The 18,404-nt window shown below is 46.3% G+C and overlaps 1 protein-coding gene across 1 annotated transcript in view; it reads right to left on the minus strand.

Moving 5' to 3' along the window:
- The window catches only part of Gga2 (golgi associated, gamma adaptin ear containing, ARF binding protein 2), a 31,327-nt gene extending 22,067 nt beyond the window's left edge, over window positions 1–9,260 (minus strand). Inside the window, exon 1 of the mRNA XM_090357839.1 lies at window positions 9,108–9,260. Coding sequence (XP_090213965.1) covers window positions 9,108–9,207 — 100 coding nt within the window. The 5' untranslated portion in view covers window positions 9,208–9,260. The remainder of the gene's footprint in view (window positions 1–9,107) is intronic.
- Window positions 9,261–18,404: the final 9,144 nt, after the last annotated feature.

Raw genomic sequence — 18,404 nt, forward strand, 5'->3', positions numbered from 1 at the left:
CCTTAAGCTAAAAAGCTCAGATAAGTGCCCAGTTTCAGAGTTCAAGCCCCACAACTGACAAAAAAAAAAAAGTAACCAAGGACAGCGCCCAGGCCCTGAGCTCAAGCCCCAGGACTGGCAAGTAAAAAAAAAAAAAAAAAAAAAGCCAAGCTCTGAATTCAAATCCCAATATCACCATAGCTCAAGCAATTATTATTGCAATATAAGAGAGTCTCCATCTTTTCCAATTAAAAAACACTTACACATCTGGGTGCTGGTGGCTCAGGCCTGTAATCTTAGCTACTCAGAAGGCTGAGATCTGAAGATCAAGGTTTGAAGCCAGCCTAAACAATCAAATATGAGAGACTCATCTCCAATTAACCAGCAAAAAGCCTGAAGTGAAAGTGTGGCTCTAAGTGGTATAGGGTAGCCTGAAAAGTAAAAAGCCAAGTGAGATCTCAAGGCCCTGAGTTCAAACAGCAGTACCAGCACCAAAACCAAAACAGGTATACATGCCTTATATGGCTGAAGAAACACAACCCTTGAAGACAGAGGCACAGATTTCTTCCAGTGCTTAGTACAAGGCCCTCTTTCCTCGTAGAACAAAATATACACCGCCTCCACTCTGCATGAGCTTACATGCTAACAAGTCAAAAAACTCTAAGTCAGGGACTATGAGTAACTATTTGAATAAATGATTCAAAGCAACAATCCACATTCAGAATCTGTTTTACTTAAAAGTAATTCTACACCATCTAAGTTCATGACAAGGTCAGGGTTGACACCTGAATGGAATTCCAACCACCACATATGATTGGTCGTGGCAACAGAAAACAAGGCAAGCAGGGCCAGCTTACAGGCCCAGCCTCCCTCCCCCCTCCTCCAGGCTTACCCAGGACCAGGGCCAGAAGGACAAAGAAAGGGAGAAACCTCTGGGAGATTAAGTCAATTTCCAAACCTTTAGCCAAGGCAAAAGCCCAGCTAAAGCACCTACAAAACAAGATGTAGTTTCTTTTTCCCTTTAAATTTGCTAGATCTTGTATCACAAGGATCTGATAAATAGATACCTACAAAAACAGACTACTTAAGGGGATGAGACGTGAAGAATCATGGTTCAAAGTTACCCCAAGAGACTCCATCTCCAAGTAATGAACTGAAAAAACTACGTTGGAGGCATGGCTGAAGTGGTAGAGTGGCAGGTACACAAGAATGTCTAGCAATTGCTTGAGTTCCTGAGTTCAAGGGTGATACCAATTTTTTTTTTTAATGCCAAGCACCAGGGGCTCATTCCTGTAATCCTAGCTACTCAGGAGGCTGAGATCTGAGGATTATGGTCCAAATCCAGCCCAGGAAAAAAAAATAAATAAAAATAAAAAAGCCAGAAGTAGAACTGTGGCTCAAGGGACAAAGTGCTAGACTGAAGCAAGGAAGTTCAAGTTCTGCTCCGGGCTAGTGGCTCTTGCCTACAATTCTAGCTAATCAGAAGGCTGAGATCTGAGGATCACAGCTCAAAGCCAGCTGGGCAGAAAAGTCCATGAGACTCTTCTCTTCAATTAACTCGCAGAAAACTGGAAGTGGAGCTGTGGCTCAAAGTAGCAGAGCATTAACCTTGAGCAAAAGAGCTCAGGGACAGTGCCCAGGTCCCAGGTTCAACCTCCATGACCAGGCGTACACGCAGACACTCAAAGAAGTCTCACAGCCTTTTCTGCCTGGGTTGGCTTTGAATTGACATCCTCAGATCTCAGCTAGGTTATAGGCATGAGTAGCTAGATTATAGGCATGAGCTGCTGGCACCCAGCTGCTATTTCAGATTTATTTATTTATTTAACGAGTCCTGGGGCTTGAACTCAGCACCTGAGCACAGTCCTTGGGTTTTATCAAGGCTAGTGCTCTACCGCCTCTTTCTATGTATGTGGTACCAGGCAACCAAACCTAGGTCTTTGTAATGCTAGGCAAGCACTGTACCACCAGGGCAAACTCCCAGCCCCCTATTTCAGGGTTTGTTTTGGGGTTTTTTTTTTGTTTGTTTGTTTGTTTGCTTGTTTTTCCGGCCATGGGACTTGAACTCTGGGCCTGGGCACTGTCTCTGAGCTCTTCAGTTCAAGGCTACTTACTGCCCTGTCCCTGGAGCCACAGCTCCACTTCTAGTTTTCTAGAAGTGATTAACTGGAGATAAGAGTCTCACTGGCATCATAGTGCCCAGGCTGGCTTTGAACTGCAATCTTAAGCTCTTAGCCTCCTGAGTAGCTAGGATTACACCACTGTGCCTAGCTACTATTATTTCAGTTACCATGTTTCCAAATACATAATCCTGGGTGTTCAAACTAGTTCAGCGGCCTCAGGCAGCTCCAGAGAAAATGATCCCCAGAGGCCCAACAGATGGCCAGGCTCTGTGACGCCACTCTGAGGGGCCAGGACGAAAGTGACAAGACACCTTCTCTCTCCATGACTATGAAGTCTCCAGGTCCTAGAGCAGACTGAGCAGTCACATGGGCAGGACATGGGGTGCCCCAAACCACACGACAACCACAGATTTACTTCATAAAAACAACATTTTGTAGGATTCACTTCAAGTCTGCTCCTGGGCTGGCCATTTTAAGAAAACAGCTGAGACTCTCACTGGGAGTGAAATAGCTCACCTAAGAGTGACTGATTCACAACTGAATCTTCTCATAGCGAGGCAGGATAGCCTAGGGAAAATGAAGCATGGTAAATGGCTGCCAGAGACTCAAAGACTCAAACTTAAAGCCTGTCCATCTACTTCCCTTAAGATTAAAGGACCAAAGTCATTTTGAGGGAAATGAAGCCATATAGACTAAGGAAATGAGATATAGTCAGCTAACAGCAAATACAGGAGATTTTAGGGGAAATGAAACAGGATAAGTTAAGGAAACTACTGGTAAAGGCAACTCAGAAATAGGGTGTTTAGAAACATACAAGAGCATCTTTGCTTCAAAGAGAGATAACAGGATGTATCTCTTCCTGAGAGATGCATTTCTCACCCAAGGATTAACAACTGTCTGACAGGATGCCCCAAAATGCAGACTGCAGGGTACCCCTTTTTCCCAAGGGTAAGCACCTGCTTTCATAGCATTCTTATGAGGAAACTCAAGAAAAAAACACAGGTGTGGTTAGAGCAAGCCAGACCTCCTGCCTCTGCCCTATAAATAAATTCCCCAGCAGCCTAAGGATGGGTGGCTCTGTGCTTTGCTCTTTGTATCTCTCCTCTCTGTCTCTCTGGGTGCCACCCTCTCCCTCATGCTGCTCACTCAATCTCCTCTCTCCTCTCTTTCTCTCTCTCCCCCCACCCACTTCTCTGTCCCTGTGCCTCTCTATGTCTCCTGGCTTCTCTATTTCCCTATGGAATCACTCACACTTTGTCATTGCGCCCTGACCTTCTGTTTGTCTGCCTTTTGTCTATTTGTCCGACTGCCTGTTCATTTATATACTCAATAAAGCTGTCAAGTTTTCTTGTCATTGTGACTTGTCTGGAAATTCTTATTCTGTGATCGAGGTCATGGACCCTATAGCTAAAAGGAAACTTCACTAACCTCCTACATCCAGTGATAACAGCAGCTGCCAAGCACTGGCCAAGAGTCATGACCCTGACCCCAGTAACTGCGGGTGCTGGCAAGGGAAACCCTGAAGTTGGGGAGACCACTCAGTTGCCTTCAGGGGGCCCTTCCCATGGGTGCCCAGCAGCCAACAATTCAGCATACATGATACCCCAAGGAGACCCATGGGAAGGTTCTCTGCTGGATTCCGGAGCTCAGCCTAGAGAAGCTCAGTGTGTAAATAGACAGAAACCTAGACCGCCATGAAACCCTAGGGAGGAATAAGAGCTGGAGGAAGATGGGATCTATCACCAGGCAGAAGGAAGACAAGATTTACTCTAAGCTCCGTTTTTATTAAGTTACTCTTCTAACAGCACTATTAAAGCCAGAACCCATATTTGGAGGCCAAAGGGACCAAATCTCCTAAAAATAGTATCCATGGGCTGGGAGTTTTGCCTAGTGGTTAACGCGCTTGCCTAGTATGCATGAATGCTGGGGTTTGATTCCTCGGTACCACATATATAGAAAAAGCTGGAAGTGGTGCTGGATCTAGCCTTGAGAAAGTCCAAGGACACTGCTCAGACCCTCAGTTCAAGTCCCAGGACTGGCAAAAAAAAAAAAAAAAAAATAGTACCCAAAGCTCACACCAGTGGCTCATAACCAAAATCGATCCTACTGCTTAGGAGGCGGAGGTGAAATCTAGAGGTTTGAAACTAGCCAAGGCAGAAAAGACTCCCATCTCCACTTAACCAGCAAAATGCTGGACTGGAAACATGGCTCAAATGGTAGAGTGCCAGTCATGAGCTGAGAGAGAACAAGGCCCCGACCTGAAGTCCCATGCATGCATGCATAAGCATACGTACACATACCTGGGCAGGCACAGTGCAATGTCTCACACCTTTAATCTTAACTACTTAGGAGGATGAGATCAGTAGAATCTCATTTTGAGGCCAGCCAGGGCAAATACTTAAGACCCCAAGTCAACCAACAAAAATTTTGGTCAGGGCCAGGAGTTTGGCTTAGTGGTAGAGTGCTTGCCTAGCATGCACGAAGATCCGGGTTGGATTCTACATACATAGAAAAAGCCAGAAGTGGTGTTGTGGCTCAAGTGGCAGAGTGCTAGCTTTGAGGAAAAAGCCCAAGGATAGTGCTCAGGCCCTGAGTTCAAGCCCCAGGACTGGAACCAAAAAAAAAAAAAAAAAAATCTTGGTCTAATAGCCCAGGCCTGTCACCCCTGTTATGCAGAAAGCAAAAGAGAAGGACTATTCAAAAAATAAACAAGGTTGGCAGTGTGGCTCAAGTGGTAGAGCACCTGCTTAGCAAGTTTGAGTCAACAATTAAGACTCCTCTAGCAAGGAGCTTCAGAAATGAACTACAGACATCCACACAATGAGCCCACAGGGTTTTCCATTAACAGAAGTCAGGAAAGCACATGCAAAACCACACAGGTCAATAATCAAATACACTGTGTGGGGAGGTAAGCTGAAGAGCAGAATGCACAAAAGCTGCTGTTTGCCTTTTGAAAGCTTAGTCTTGGGAAATTATTCAGCCCTACCTCCCATTCTAGAGATCGCTGTCTCCATCCCACTCTTGGTCTGAAAACCTTTGTAATTCATATTCCAGGTCATCAGATTCCAAAATGGACCTGCAGCCTAAGCTGGATCAACAAGCAGGAAGAGCTGTAGCTTTCTCAAATCCATTACTTCTGCTGGCAGTATAGCAAAGTAGGAAAAAAAAAAAAATCAAGAAAATAATCTTGGTGCCAAAAAGGAGCTCATGGATTGAACTTAGTCCTAATGGTGGGCCTTTCGTTTGGCTTACTAAATGTATCTATCATCTTATACTGGTACCACAGAAAGGCAATATTTTAAGTGCTTCATGTGTATTAACTTTGATCTTCCCAACAACTCTAAGGGGAAAATATCAGTCTCCATGTTCACCTTAAAGACACAGTTTAAGCCAGAAGCTAGTGGCTCACTCCTACAATCCTGGCTACTCAGGAGACTGAGATCTGAGGATTGTGGTTTGAAGCCAGCCTAGGCAGTCAAATCCTCTACTCCTAATTCTAATTTATCCAGCAAAAAGCCAGAAATAACAGTATAGCTAAAAGTACTAGAGCACCAGCCTTGAGTGTAAAGTTAAATGGGAGTTATGAGGCCCTGAGTTCAAGTTCCAGTACCAGCACTGGGCAGGCACAGTGCAATGTCTCACACTTTTAATCTTAACTACTTAGGAGGCTGTAAGAAGCCAGGGCAAACACTTAAAGACCCCAAGTCGACCAACAAAAATCTTGGTCTAAGGCCAGAAGTTTGGCCTAGTGGTAGAGTGCTTGCCCAACATGCAGGAAGACCTGGGTTCGATTTCTTGGTACCACATACATAGAAAAAAGCCAGAAGTGGTGCTGAGACTCAAGTGGTAGAGCTCTAGCCTTGAGAAAGTCCAAGGACAGTGCTCAAGCCCTGAGCTCAAGCCCAGGACTGGCAAAATAAATTAAAAAAAAAAAAAAAACTAAATTAAAAAAAAAATCAGTCTAGCAGTCTGCCCATGTCTCACCCTTATAAGCCTAGCTACTAAATAAAGGGTCATGGTTCAAAGCCAGCTTAGGCAGGAAAGTCCATTATACTCTTATCTCTATCCACCAAAAAGCAGAAGTGGAGGTAAGGCTCAAATGGTAGAACAGACAGACAGTGCCCAGACCCTCAGCAGGGGAAAGTGTCTATAGAGATTCTCCAACTCCTTTCCCCTAGAAATCTGGCAACAGAAGACAGAAGTTGGCTGTCAGGACTGGGCAGGAATCGTCCTGTTGGAGTCCAGGCCAGGGATGTGGCTAAACATTGTGTAGTGTTGGGGACAACCCACCACCATACACTATTATTAACCCAGCATGTCAAGAGCACAAAGGCTTAGCCTTCTCAGGAGGGTTCCCTTTTGCTTCTCTTACCAGCCCCGCCTACTGAAGTGACAAACTAGCTTGCATGAGCAGTCACCTTTATCTCCCTCCCCAGACACTCAGAGACAAAAGCTGCCTTTCCTTTCTGACAGATTGTCAGGCTTCCTGCTTTGACTGTGACATCCCCCAGCACCTCCCAAGAGAGCCAGTTCCCTTACTGAAGGACCACCAGTCCAAAGTGGGGACTACCTCCTCTCTTCTGCTTCTAGATTCTCACTAGCTGCCTTCTCTCCTCTTTCCCTGAAAGCACCATGAAAAAGGCCATATGGCTTGCATCTGTAATCCTCCCTTTTCAGGAGGCTGAGATCTAAAGGAATACAGTTTGAAGCCAGCCCAGGGAGACCAATTCAGGAGACTCCCTGTCTCTCCAATTAACCTGCAAATAGCTAGGCTTAAGGCATGGTTCAAGTGGTAGAGCACCAGCCATGAGCAAGAAATCGAACTGAGCATGAAAGCCCCTAAGTTCAAACTCCAGCACCCACAATTTTTGGGGGGAGGGGCCAAGGTTTGAACTCAGGGCCTGGGCACTGTTGTTGAGCTTTCTTTCTTAAGACTAGCACTCTACCACTTGAGCCACAGCACCGCTTCTGGCTTTTTCTCTATATGTGATACCTGGGAATCGAACCCAGAGCTCCATACATGCTAGGCAAGCACTCTACCACTAGGCCACACTCCTGACCCTTTTTAAATAAATTTTAAGGCCACATACCACATCCTACTTGTAGATTTATTCTGCCTGACCTTCACTGAGTGAGAAGAAAACATCTAAAGTACTAAGTTATGACTCAAAGTAGTTGCCAACTTTTGAAAAATTCACATGAAAAATAATTCTAGCCTTTCCTGACTTTCTGGAAGATAGCCAGGACTATACTTTACCTGAAAAGTGGAAAAAAAAAGTGGGGGGGAGGGGGCTGGAGGTATATATAACTCAAGCTCTCACTTGCCCGGCAAGCTCAAAGCTGAGTCCAATCCCCAGAACCATGAAGAAGGGAGTGGGGGACAGGGAGGTGGAAAAACAAGCTAGAAAAAACACGCAGCTTTGAAATATACTACCCCAAAAGCTGGGGCTAAAGGAACCTCTCTATGGGCAGTCATGGTCAGCGGTGTTATAACACCAACAAACTTGGTTGTTATTCCATAAACACAGCCTCTGTCTATCAGTTAACTCAAATAATATCTTCCATTAGTAACCTTTTACCTGAAGAATTCAAAATTCCCTTTTCATTTCTAAACAATAAAACTACCCTCAAACAGCTCTCCTTTAGGAGCTGTGTAATTTGTCACTCTTCAATCTTCCCCGGGACTCTTCTTCAGCCTCTTGAGTTTCCAGGCTATTCTTCCCATCTGTGGCCTTCAATGTTGAGGTTCTTGGGGATGCACCTCCAAAACCTCAGCTCTTCTTCACATGTAACATTCTCACTGAGCAAACTGGCTGGCAGACATAATTCCTGCACTCTCCTATCCTCTCTCTCTCTGTCTAGGAGCAGCCCAATGCCTGCAGCATTCCTTTCTAACCCACTCAACTGTTTTCTCATAAATCACCTCCTCCTCATTATCCATGAGCCCCAAAACTTGGGATCCACCCTACATTCCTCCACTGAGGAGAGCCCCTAGGCTGTTGATACCGTCTGCAAATCCTTTCTACTCTCCTTCCCATTGCCTTTGTTCTGATGCAGCCCCAGGACTACCAAGAGCCATCTTCCAAAATCTCACCAAGTCCGAGCCAGCAAAGCTAAACCACGGTGGACATGTGCCTGTCAAGCTTACAGGATGAGAATCTCCAGCTAGAAACTCCCAACAGCTTCTCCTCGATGGCACATAGAAACTCCCTTTGGTGGCTCACCCCCAGACCCTACCTATCCCACCCAATTAGCAGATTAGCACACCACCCGCAGTGCCCTCCAGATTCGGTCGGAGGCTCTGCAAACCCCAGGCCACTGATCAACTTGTTCCCCACGCCGGAGTGTCCCCCATTTTCTCGTCCTCTGTCTGTGGCGGGGGAGGGGGGGGCAGGGGTTCCACCGTCCTCTCCATCAACCGGGACAATCCCCAGGTAAACAGCCCGGGCCGAGCTCGCGCCCCTCCCCCTGCCCGTTAACCCGGGCACCCTGCAGGGCCTCCGGCGAGGGGCGCCGTCGTGAGCCCCCCCTCACGCCCTGATTCCGCAGTGGTGGAGGGGTGCGGGAAGAACCCCACCCCACCCCACCCCCCCGGGAGCGCCGCCAAGCTCCCCGGAGCACACGGACGAGACTGGGCGAAGGAAAGGCACGGAGGAGGCTGCAACCAGATCAAGATCTCCCTCTCGCGGGCGGCCAGAGGCCGTGTCCGCGGGCAGACTGGGCGCCCCCGCTCCACCGCCCGGAGACCGGGCTGGCTCGGTGGACGTCTGGGGGTCGCAGTCAGGGCTAACAATGGCTGCACGGCGCTGGGCACAAAAGCAGCCGCTGGACGTTCGGCACTGCCCCCCCAAGAGTGAGGGGGGGGAGGGGAAACCTGGGGCGACGCCTTCCCGCACCGTCGCCCCCCGAGGCCAGGCCCCGGCAGGCGGCGGGAGGCGACGCCGCGCGTGGGGCCCGTCCCCCCACCCCCCTCCCCGTTCACCTAGGGGCGGCCCCGCCACTCACTGAGCCACAGCTCCAGCGCCGCCGCCGGCCCCGGGGGCCCCTCCGCCGACTCGGCCCCCGCCGCGGGCCCGCTCCCCGCCGCCACAGCCGTCGCCGCCATCCGCCCGGCCCCGTTACAGTCCCGCAGCCGCCACAGACCCGTAAAGCTGCTGCTGCAGTCGCCGCCAGGCGCGCTCCGGAGCTGCCGACGCGGCGGCACGTGACCTGGGCGGGTCCCGGCGTGGCCACGCCCACACCAGGGCTCAGGCCCCTCTTGGCCACGCCCCCCCAAGGCCGGGCCCCGCGCTGCCTCTGGCAACCCACAGAGTAATCTCACAAGGCTTGTATCCCGTATTTCTTCGCAAGTGGGCTGGTCCCAGATAAAATTTAAGACACCCAGCTAGTGCAGAATGTCAGAAAAAGCATTTCGTGTGTGTGTGTGCGCATGTTGGTCTTGGGGCCTAAATTCAGGGCCTGGGCACTGCTCCTGAGGCCTCCAGGCTAGAGCTCTACCACATGAACCACAGCTCTACTTCTTACTTTTTGGTGGTTAGAGGTAAGTCTCGTGGACTTTACTGCTCCAGCAGACTTTGAACTGGGATCTGCATATCTTGTAGCTAGGATTACAGCCGTCTTTCAGCATTTTTATCCTGAATGGCCTTTCCTAGATTTTCAGACCACCATTTCTAAAGTAATATCCAGCTTCCTTCTACACTCCCTTGCTTTTCTTTTTTCTTGGTACTTGTCCCAGGACTTGAACTCAGGTCTTTGACACGGTCCCTGAGCTTTTTCATTCAAAGATAGTGCTCTTATCATTTGAGTCCCAGCTCCACTCCCATCTTTTTGGCAGTTATTTGGAGATAAGAGTCTCAAGGACTCTCCTGCCTGGGCTGGCTTTGACCCATAACCCCCGATCTCAGCTTCCTGAGTTGTTAGGATTACAAATTTATGCCACTGGCTTTCTCCTTTATTTTCTCTATAACATTAAGCCATTATCAACTCAATACACACTTAATTAGTGGCCTTCTCCTTTATTTTCTTTATAACATATTAAGTGGCTTTCTCCTTTATTTTCTGTATAACGTATTAAGCCATCATCAACTAAGTACACACTTAATTTAGTGGAAGGATACTTCTACTTGCCCCCAAAATGTCAGTTATGATTCTCCAAATCTGTGAAATGAGTTCATTAAATATAATTCTTAGCAGAGTGCCAGTGACGCACCCCTAAAAACCCTAGCCCCTTTAAATCCTAGCTACTCAGGAAGGTGAAATTTGAGGATTTTGGTTCATTCACATCTCCACAAGGCAGGGAGTAGTACTATGGCTCAAGTGGTAGTGCTGCAGCCTTGAGTACAAAAACTCAGTGACAGCCCCCAGGCCTTAAATTCAAGCCTTAAATTCAGGTCACACACACACACACACATACATACACACACACACACACACACACACACACACACACACACAAATTATTTTATAACTCTTAAGCCAAGCACCTCATGTCTGTAATCTTACTCAGGAGTCTGAGATTTGAGGATCAGTGTTCAAAGCTCACTAGGCAAGAAAGTTATTAAGACTCTTCTCTCCAATTAAGCACTAAAAGCCAGCTAGAAGTAGAACTGTGGCTCAAATGGCAGAGCACTAGGCTTGAATGAAAAACTCAGAGACAGTACCTAGGCTCTGAGTTCAAGCCACTGTACCAATACAAAAAAATAAAGTGAAATTTAAGGAACTGGATGCAGTGGCTAATGCCTGTAATCCTAGCTACAAAAGAGGCTGAAATTTGAGGATAGCTGTTCAAAGGACTAAAGAACCTGAGACTCTTTTTTTTTTTTTTGCCAGTCCTGGGCTTGAGCTCAGGGCCTAAGCACTGTCCTTGGACTTTTCTCAACTCTAGCGCTGTGCCCCTTGAGCCTCAGCACCACTTCCAGCTTTTTTTTTCCTATTTATGTGGTACCAAGGAATCGAACCTGGGTCTTCGTGCATGCTAGGCAAGCACTCTACCACTAGGCCAAACTCCCGGCCCCAAACCTGAGACTCTTATCTCCAATTAATCACTAGAAAACTGGAAGTGCAACTGTGGCTCAGGGGTAGGCCATAGCCTTGAGCAGAAGAGCTCAGGGACAGCGCCAGGATCAGAGTTCAAGCCCCACGATGGACGAAAGAAAAGAAAAGAGAAGAAAAGAAAAGAAAAAGAAAGAGAGAAAAGGGGCCGGGAGTTTGGCCTAGTGGTTAAAGTGCTTGCCTAGCATGCACGAAGACCCGGGTTCAATTCCTTGGTACTCCACATACATAGCAAAAAGCTGGAAGTGGTGCTGAGGCTCAAGTGGTAGAGCTCTAGCCTTGAGAAAGTCCAAGGACAGTGCTCAGGCCCTGAGCTCAAGCCCTGAACTGGCAAAAAAAAAAAAAAAAAAAAAAGAAAGAAAGAGAGAAAAGAAAGTGAAATTAAAAAAAATTATTTTATAAATTGAATGAGGGAATCAAGCAGATGTTATCATCTGTCCACAAGAGAAGTCAGAAAGGCAAATTTCTATGGACTAAAGGACCATAGAAACAAATGTGGAAAAAAATATGCAAATAAGCACAAAACTAGCTTTTACTAGCTGAAGGAGTTGTTTTTGATGTGGACAGAATTAATTTGCAACTCCACAGGCCAGAATTATTTTGCACTGCTATTAGTGGTCTGCTGACAGAAGCAGAACTTGTAAAATGAAAGGCTAGAACCTGGAAGAACGCTAGATAGAACCCCCTTTTCTCAGACACCACCAATACTTTCCTACAGTCCCTTCCCTGGTCCAACCCACTAATAAAGTTCAAACAGCTCTGTCTCTCCCCCACAATGAACAATGTTAGACAAACCAGTGAAATAAATCTTTGTTGATTGGACATAAGAACAGTGGAGGCAATAAGAAGAGACTGTGACGTCCAACACCACTGGTTCACACGTGTAATCCTTACTCTTTGGGAGCTGAGATCTGAGGATGGAGGTTCAAAGTCATCTTGAGCAGAGAAGGTCACCAGATTCTCATCTACAATTAACCATTTAAAGGCTACACTAGAAGTGTGGCTCCAGTGGTAGAGCACTCAGACAGGAGCAAAAAAGCTAAATGAGGGGCCAGGAGTTTGGCCTAATGGTAGAGTGCTTGTCTAGCATGCACAAAGACCCAGGTTCGATTCCTCAGTACTACATACATAGAAAAAAAGCCGGAAGTGGTGCTGAGGCTCAAGTGGTAGAGCTCTAGCCTTGAGAAAGTCTAAGGACAGTACTGCCCTAGGCTCAAGCCCAAGACTGGCAAAAAAAAAAAAAAAAAAAAAAAAAAAAAAAAAAAAACAGTTTAGGTGGTCACTCTTGTAATACTAGCTACTCAGGAGGCTGAGATCTGAGGATCTGAGTTCAAAGTCAGCCTAGGCACTAAAGTCCATGAGATTAGAAAACTGGAAGTGTCACCATGGCTCCAGGAATAGGATAGTAGTCTTAAGCTGAAGAGCTTAGGGACAATGCCCAGGCCCAGAGGTCAGGCTGACAAAAAAAAAAAAAAAAAAAAAAAAAGTGAGAGTTCAAGGCCCTGATATCAAGCACTAGAATCAAGCACTAGTACAGGGGAAAAAAAATTGTGGGGTAACAAATACCTGTGGAGTGGACAAGTCCTGTGTTGTTTCTGTACACACCTCCAGATCTTAAAGGATCCAGCTCAGTGTAGGTACCATAAATGAATGGAGGGCTGGGAATGTGGCTTAGTGGCAGAGTGCTTGCCTAGCATGCATGAAGCCCTGGGTTTAATTCCTCAGTACCACATACACAGACAAAGCTGGAAGTGGTGCTGTGGCTCAAGTGGTAGAGCGCTAGCATTGAGCACAAAGAGGCTCAGGACAGAGCCCAGGCCCCAAGTTCAAGCCCCAGGACTGGCAAATAAATAAATACATAAATAAATGAATGAATGAACAGGAGATTTGATGGACCCCAGCAAGAGGGGCTCTTTGAACAGGCCAGACTCTTTGTGGTGGGCCATCTAGCTGAAGCCAAGATTATGAGTGGTCAGGGGCATGGCTCACTTTCTTGCCTGGGACTCCAACCTATTGCCTGGGTTTCAATGTAAGTTGGAAAGTCCCAGAGCATCATAAAGATCTTAGTGGGAACCAACTCAAACTGGCCTCCTAGCATGTGACTTACCAAAAAAAGAGCAACCATAGTTGAACAATAATAGCTCGTGCCTGTCACTGTTGCCAATCAGGAGGCTCAGATCCAGGGCTGGCTTCAAGTTTGAAGTCAGGCTGGGTAAGAAAGTCCATGACACTTATCTCCAATTAACCACCAAAATATTGTAAGTAGAGATGTGGCTCAAGTGACAAGAGCAACAGCCTTGGGAGTAAAAGCTAGTGGGCAGCATCAGGTCCTGAGTTCAAGCTCAGTACCGGTAAACCCACACACAAAACACAAATGTGAAGTTCTGCTGTATGCCAGGGATTCATACCTGTAACCTTAGCTACTCAGAAGGCTGAGATTTAAGGATCGCTGTTCAAAGCCAGCCTAGGCAGGAAAGCCCCCGAGACTCATACCAAATTAACTACCAAAAAGGCTAGAAGTGGAGGTGTGGTTCAAATGGTAAGAGCTCTAGCCTTGAACAAAACAAAACTCAGAAACAGAGCCCAACTTCAGAGTTCAAGCTCCAGGAGCAGAAAAAAAAAAAAGAAAACAACAATAAGAACAGTGAAGTTTCCAGTTGCTGCAAAACAGATTCCACTGAAAGACACAGGAACTCTAGTAGGATAACAGCTGTGGATTTGTCTGTACACCTGACTGTCTGACTCAGTCTGGGTGTGACGGGGCTGTCACACACCTGGGAGCTGTGGGAAAAGTCAAGTGATAATTCCCAGAATTGGGAATAGGGGAGCTTCCCTGAGGAGGTATTAGTGGAGCTAAACTCAAGCTCAAGTGCTAAGAGAGAGGAGGACTATATAAGATGCAAATGGATCCTGCCTGTAATTCTAGCTACTACTCAGCAGGCTGATCTCCTGAGGATCACAGTTTGAAGCCAGCCCCAACAGCAAAAGTCCCTAGGGAACTCTTAGCTCCAATTAACCACACAAAAAGTGGTAGTAAGGCTCAACTGGGAGAGTGCTAGCCTTGAGCAAAAGAGCTCAAGATCCTGAGTTCAAGCCTCACCACCAAAAAGATAAAAAGCTAGGCTACAGACATGGCTCAATTGGTAGAGTGCTAGATGAGCAAGCTAGTGCAGGCGAGAGTCCCAGAATTCAAAGCCCAGTACTCAAAAGAAAAAGAAAAGAGAGAGGGGGGAAATGAGGCAAAAAAAAAAAAAGCCTATAACCAGGAGTTTTCTAGAAAGAACAGCATGAACAGACAGGAAAGGGCCCTGGGCCCTAAGGGAAACAGGTGGCTATACGTGAGAACAAGTTTAAGGCCTAGTATTGGCACATGCATGCACAAGCACAAACCCTCACACATGCAATCATGTTATTTCACTGTATACCACACTGCATGAGGGGCTAGGAGTTTGGCCCAGTGGTAGAGTGCTTGCCTAGCATGCACGAAGCCCTGGGTTCAATTCCATGGTACCACATACAAAGAAAAAGCCAGAAGTGGTGCTGTGGTTCAAGTGGTAGAGTACTAGCCTTGAGAAAGCTCAAGAACAGTCCCTGAGTTCAGTCTTGCAACATTGCAAGACCCCCTCATCTTTGTCATGTACCTATCACACACACAGATACCCCGCTCCAGCCAATCAGATTCGAGTCTAACTCTGAGTCCCACAGTCCTTTACTATCTCAGCAGTGATGGGCTCACAAAGGCAAAGTCAGAGGACAGTATTTAGAGCAAAGACCATCTCAGGCAGACAAGATAGGAAGTGTAGACACCTGACCCTCAGGCAGTCAGTCAACTATGAGAAGAACTACCCCCAGGCTGTTTTGGGTTCAGAGGTAGAAGTGTAGAGGTGGAAAGACCCTGGGCACTGGCTGAGGTCACCAACTAGCCTCGCGGGCCAACCATTTCTTCCTGTTTTTGGCTAGAATGAGAGGGTGTTGCATCTGCATCCTGTCATGTCTGGATTTATTTTACCGTTAAAGATCATTTCAGACCTCAAGTCTGCTTGGCTCCTAAGCAGCTACCTTTCCCTAACTCCTACCTTTGGTTCCAGTCATCTCCAACTTTGTGAAGCTCTCTTCTCATTCCTCCACCTGGAATATCCTTCTAATCTACTTCTAGCTTGGAAACTCCTACTCATCCCTCAGAACCCAACGAGGTACACATAATATGTAAAGTTCTCTGAAGTCAGCCAAAAGCTTCCTCTCCAAATCTAACATCTTTTTCAGAAAAGGTCTTATTTTCTTGGTATTTGAAGGGTTTTTTTGTTTTTTTGCCAGTCCTGGGGCTTGAACTCAGGGCCTTGGTACTATTCTAGGACACTTTTTGCTCAAGGACTGGGACTACGCTCCCAGTCCAGTGGGCCTGAGCATTGTCCTTGGGCTTTTTCCTCAAAACTAGCACTCTGCCACTTGAGCCACAGCACCACTTCCAGCCTTTCTATGTATGTGGTACCGAGGAATTGAACCTGGGAATTCATTCATTCTAGGCAAGCACTCTACCAGTAGGCCAAAATTCCTGGCCCTCAATGTTTTTTGTTTTGTTAAACATATTTATTTCCACATGTGCCAGTAGGGCTTGAACTCTGGCTCAAGGCTAGCACTGTACCATTTGAGCTACACCTCTACTTCCCACTTTTTGGTGGTAAATTGGAGATTAGTGTGGCACAGACTCTCCTGCCCAGGCTGGCTTTGAATTAGGAACTTCAGATTTCAGCCTCTTAAGTAGCTGGGATTACAGGTTTGAGCCACTAGTGAGATGTAGAGAATAGCCTGGAGTGAGATGACTGTGACAATGGGTCTCAATGAACGTCTCTCATCAGGACCACGGTGGAAGTCCTGCCCTTTGTATCTGTGAGAATCCTATTAGTTTCAAGAATTTTTAAAATTTTTATTTATTTATTTATTCATTTAGTTATTTATTTCCAGTCTTGGGGCTTAGACTCAGGGCCTGGGCAATGTCCTTGAGCTATTTCTTTCTCTTTTTTCTTTTGGTAGTGGAACTTGAACTCTGGGCCTGGGTACTACCCCTGAGTTCTTCAGCTCAAGGCTAGTGCTCTATCACTTGAGCCACAATGCCACTTCTGGATTTTTCTGTGTATGTGGTACTGAGGAATTGAACCCAGGGCTTCATATATGCTGGGTAAGCCATTAAGTCACAGTTCCTACTCGTTTTATTCATTTTTATTTGAAGATGCTAAAAAAAAAAAAAAAAGATTGAGTTTTTTTGGTGCCAGTTCTGGGACTTGAGCTCAGGGCCTAGGTACTAACTATCCTTGTACTTTTGTGCTCAAGCCTAGTGCTCTACCTATTATTATACCTTTTGTTCAAGCAATAGCACCACTTCCTGCCTTTGAGTGGTTAATTGGAGCTAAGTCTTACAGATTTGACTGCCTGAGTTGACTTTGAACCATGGTCCTCAGTTGTCAACCTCCTGAGGCGCTGTGGATTATAGGCATAAGCCACTAGAGCCTGGCTTCAAGAAATTATTGATGGCTTCAATCACTGAGAATGTTCCTGTGACTCAACCAAGACCACTATTTCTTTCTTTTTTCTTCTTTTTAACCAGTCCTGAGGCTTGAGCTCAGGGCCTGGGCACTGTCCCTGAGCTTCTTGTACTCAAGGCTAGTGCTCTACCACGCGAGCTACAGCACCATTGCTGCCTCCTTCTGTTTACTTGGTACTGAAGGGCTTTATGCATGCTAGGCAAGAACTCTACCATTAAGCCACATTCCCAGCCCAAGATAACTGTTTCTAAGAATAAGACAACAGTGGTGATCACGAGGAAACAGCTAATATTGAAACTGAAACTGCACCCCATTAAGCAGCAATTCTTCACTGCTTTTACCTCCAAACCCAGACAGCCAAATAACTCCTCTGCTTGTGTGTGTCTATGTTAGAACCATGGCTTAAACTTAGGGCACTGTCCCTTAGCTTTTTCACTCAAGACTGGTCATCTACCACTTGAACCTATGCTTCTAGATTTTTTTTTTTTTTGCCAGTCCTGGCTTGAGCACAGGGACTGAGCACTGTCCTTGGACTTTCTCAAGGCTAGAGCTCTACCACTTGAACCACAGCACCAATGTCACTTCCAGCTTTTTTTTTTCTATGTATGTGGTAGAGGAATTGAACCTGGGTCTTTGTGCATGCTAGGCAAGCACTCTACCGCTAAGCCAAACTCCTGGGCCCTCCTTCTAACTTTTTGCTGGTTCACTGGATAGATTTTTTTTTCGGGGGGGAGGGGTTGTGTCAGTCATGGGGCTTGAACTCTGGGCCTGGGTGTTGTCCCTGAGCATTTCAGCTCAAGGCTATCTCAGTGTCACTTGTGGTTTTCTGGTGGTTAATTGGAGATAAGAGTTTCACATACTTTGATGCCCAGACTGGCTTTGCACCTTGATCCTCAGATCTCAGTCTCCTGAGTGGCTAGGATTATAGGCATGAGCTACCACCACGCTGGCTCCAGATTTTTTTTTAAATGGACTTTCCTGCTTGTGTGGTTTTGAACCATGATTCTTGAATAGCTAGGATTAGAAAAATGACACATTAGCACCTGGCTTTCTATAATGGTTCTTGATGTCTTAAAAGCAAAGTTTGATATCAATTAGCAGCAAAGATTTAGATTTGGATTCTGGATTGTTACGGGCCCAAGCTTAAATGCCAACTTTGCTGCAAAAAATAGTTTCATCAGTGTTCTTAAGTGTTCCTAACCTCAGTTTCTCCATCTACAATGCAGATGGCAGTTATACTACCCTGTCATGGGGTTGTGAAGGCTTAGTGAGAGAAACAAGCCCCCCTGCACTATCTGAAACCAGAGTGGTTAAGCAGATGTAGTTAAAGACTCCCTAGAGTGCATATATTATTAACATGCCCTTCCTTGTTCTTCATGTCTAGTCTGTCTTCCATTATCCCTTTTTCTAGTTTGCTTGGGAACACTTCCTTCACAGGAGACAGTCTCCAAGGGACTGCTTGCTCTGGTTAAGATCTAATCTGGCAACATGGTTTCAGCCAGCTAGACTCAGAATCTGAACCTAACATCCAAAACTGAGAACACCCATATACACATAGAAAAAGAGATAACAAACAACAACAAAAAAGAAATAGCAAAACATGCAGTTCATATGTCCCCACTACAGAACAGGGACCAGAGTGACCACTGATGTGTGGCTCTTGCATTCTCTAGGGCTCTGGGGCTTTTTCATAGATTCTGTGGTGTTTATT

Source organism: Megascapheus bottae, chromosome 25 (assembly GCF_031878675.1).
Source record: "Megascapheus bottae isolate mThoBot1 chromosome 25, mThoBot2.hap1, whole genome shotgun sequence".
Classification (NCBI taxonomy): domain Eukaryota; kingdom Metazoa; phylum Chordata; class Mammalia; order Rodentia; family Geomyidae; genus Megascapheus; species Megascapheus bottae.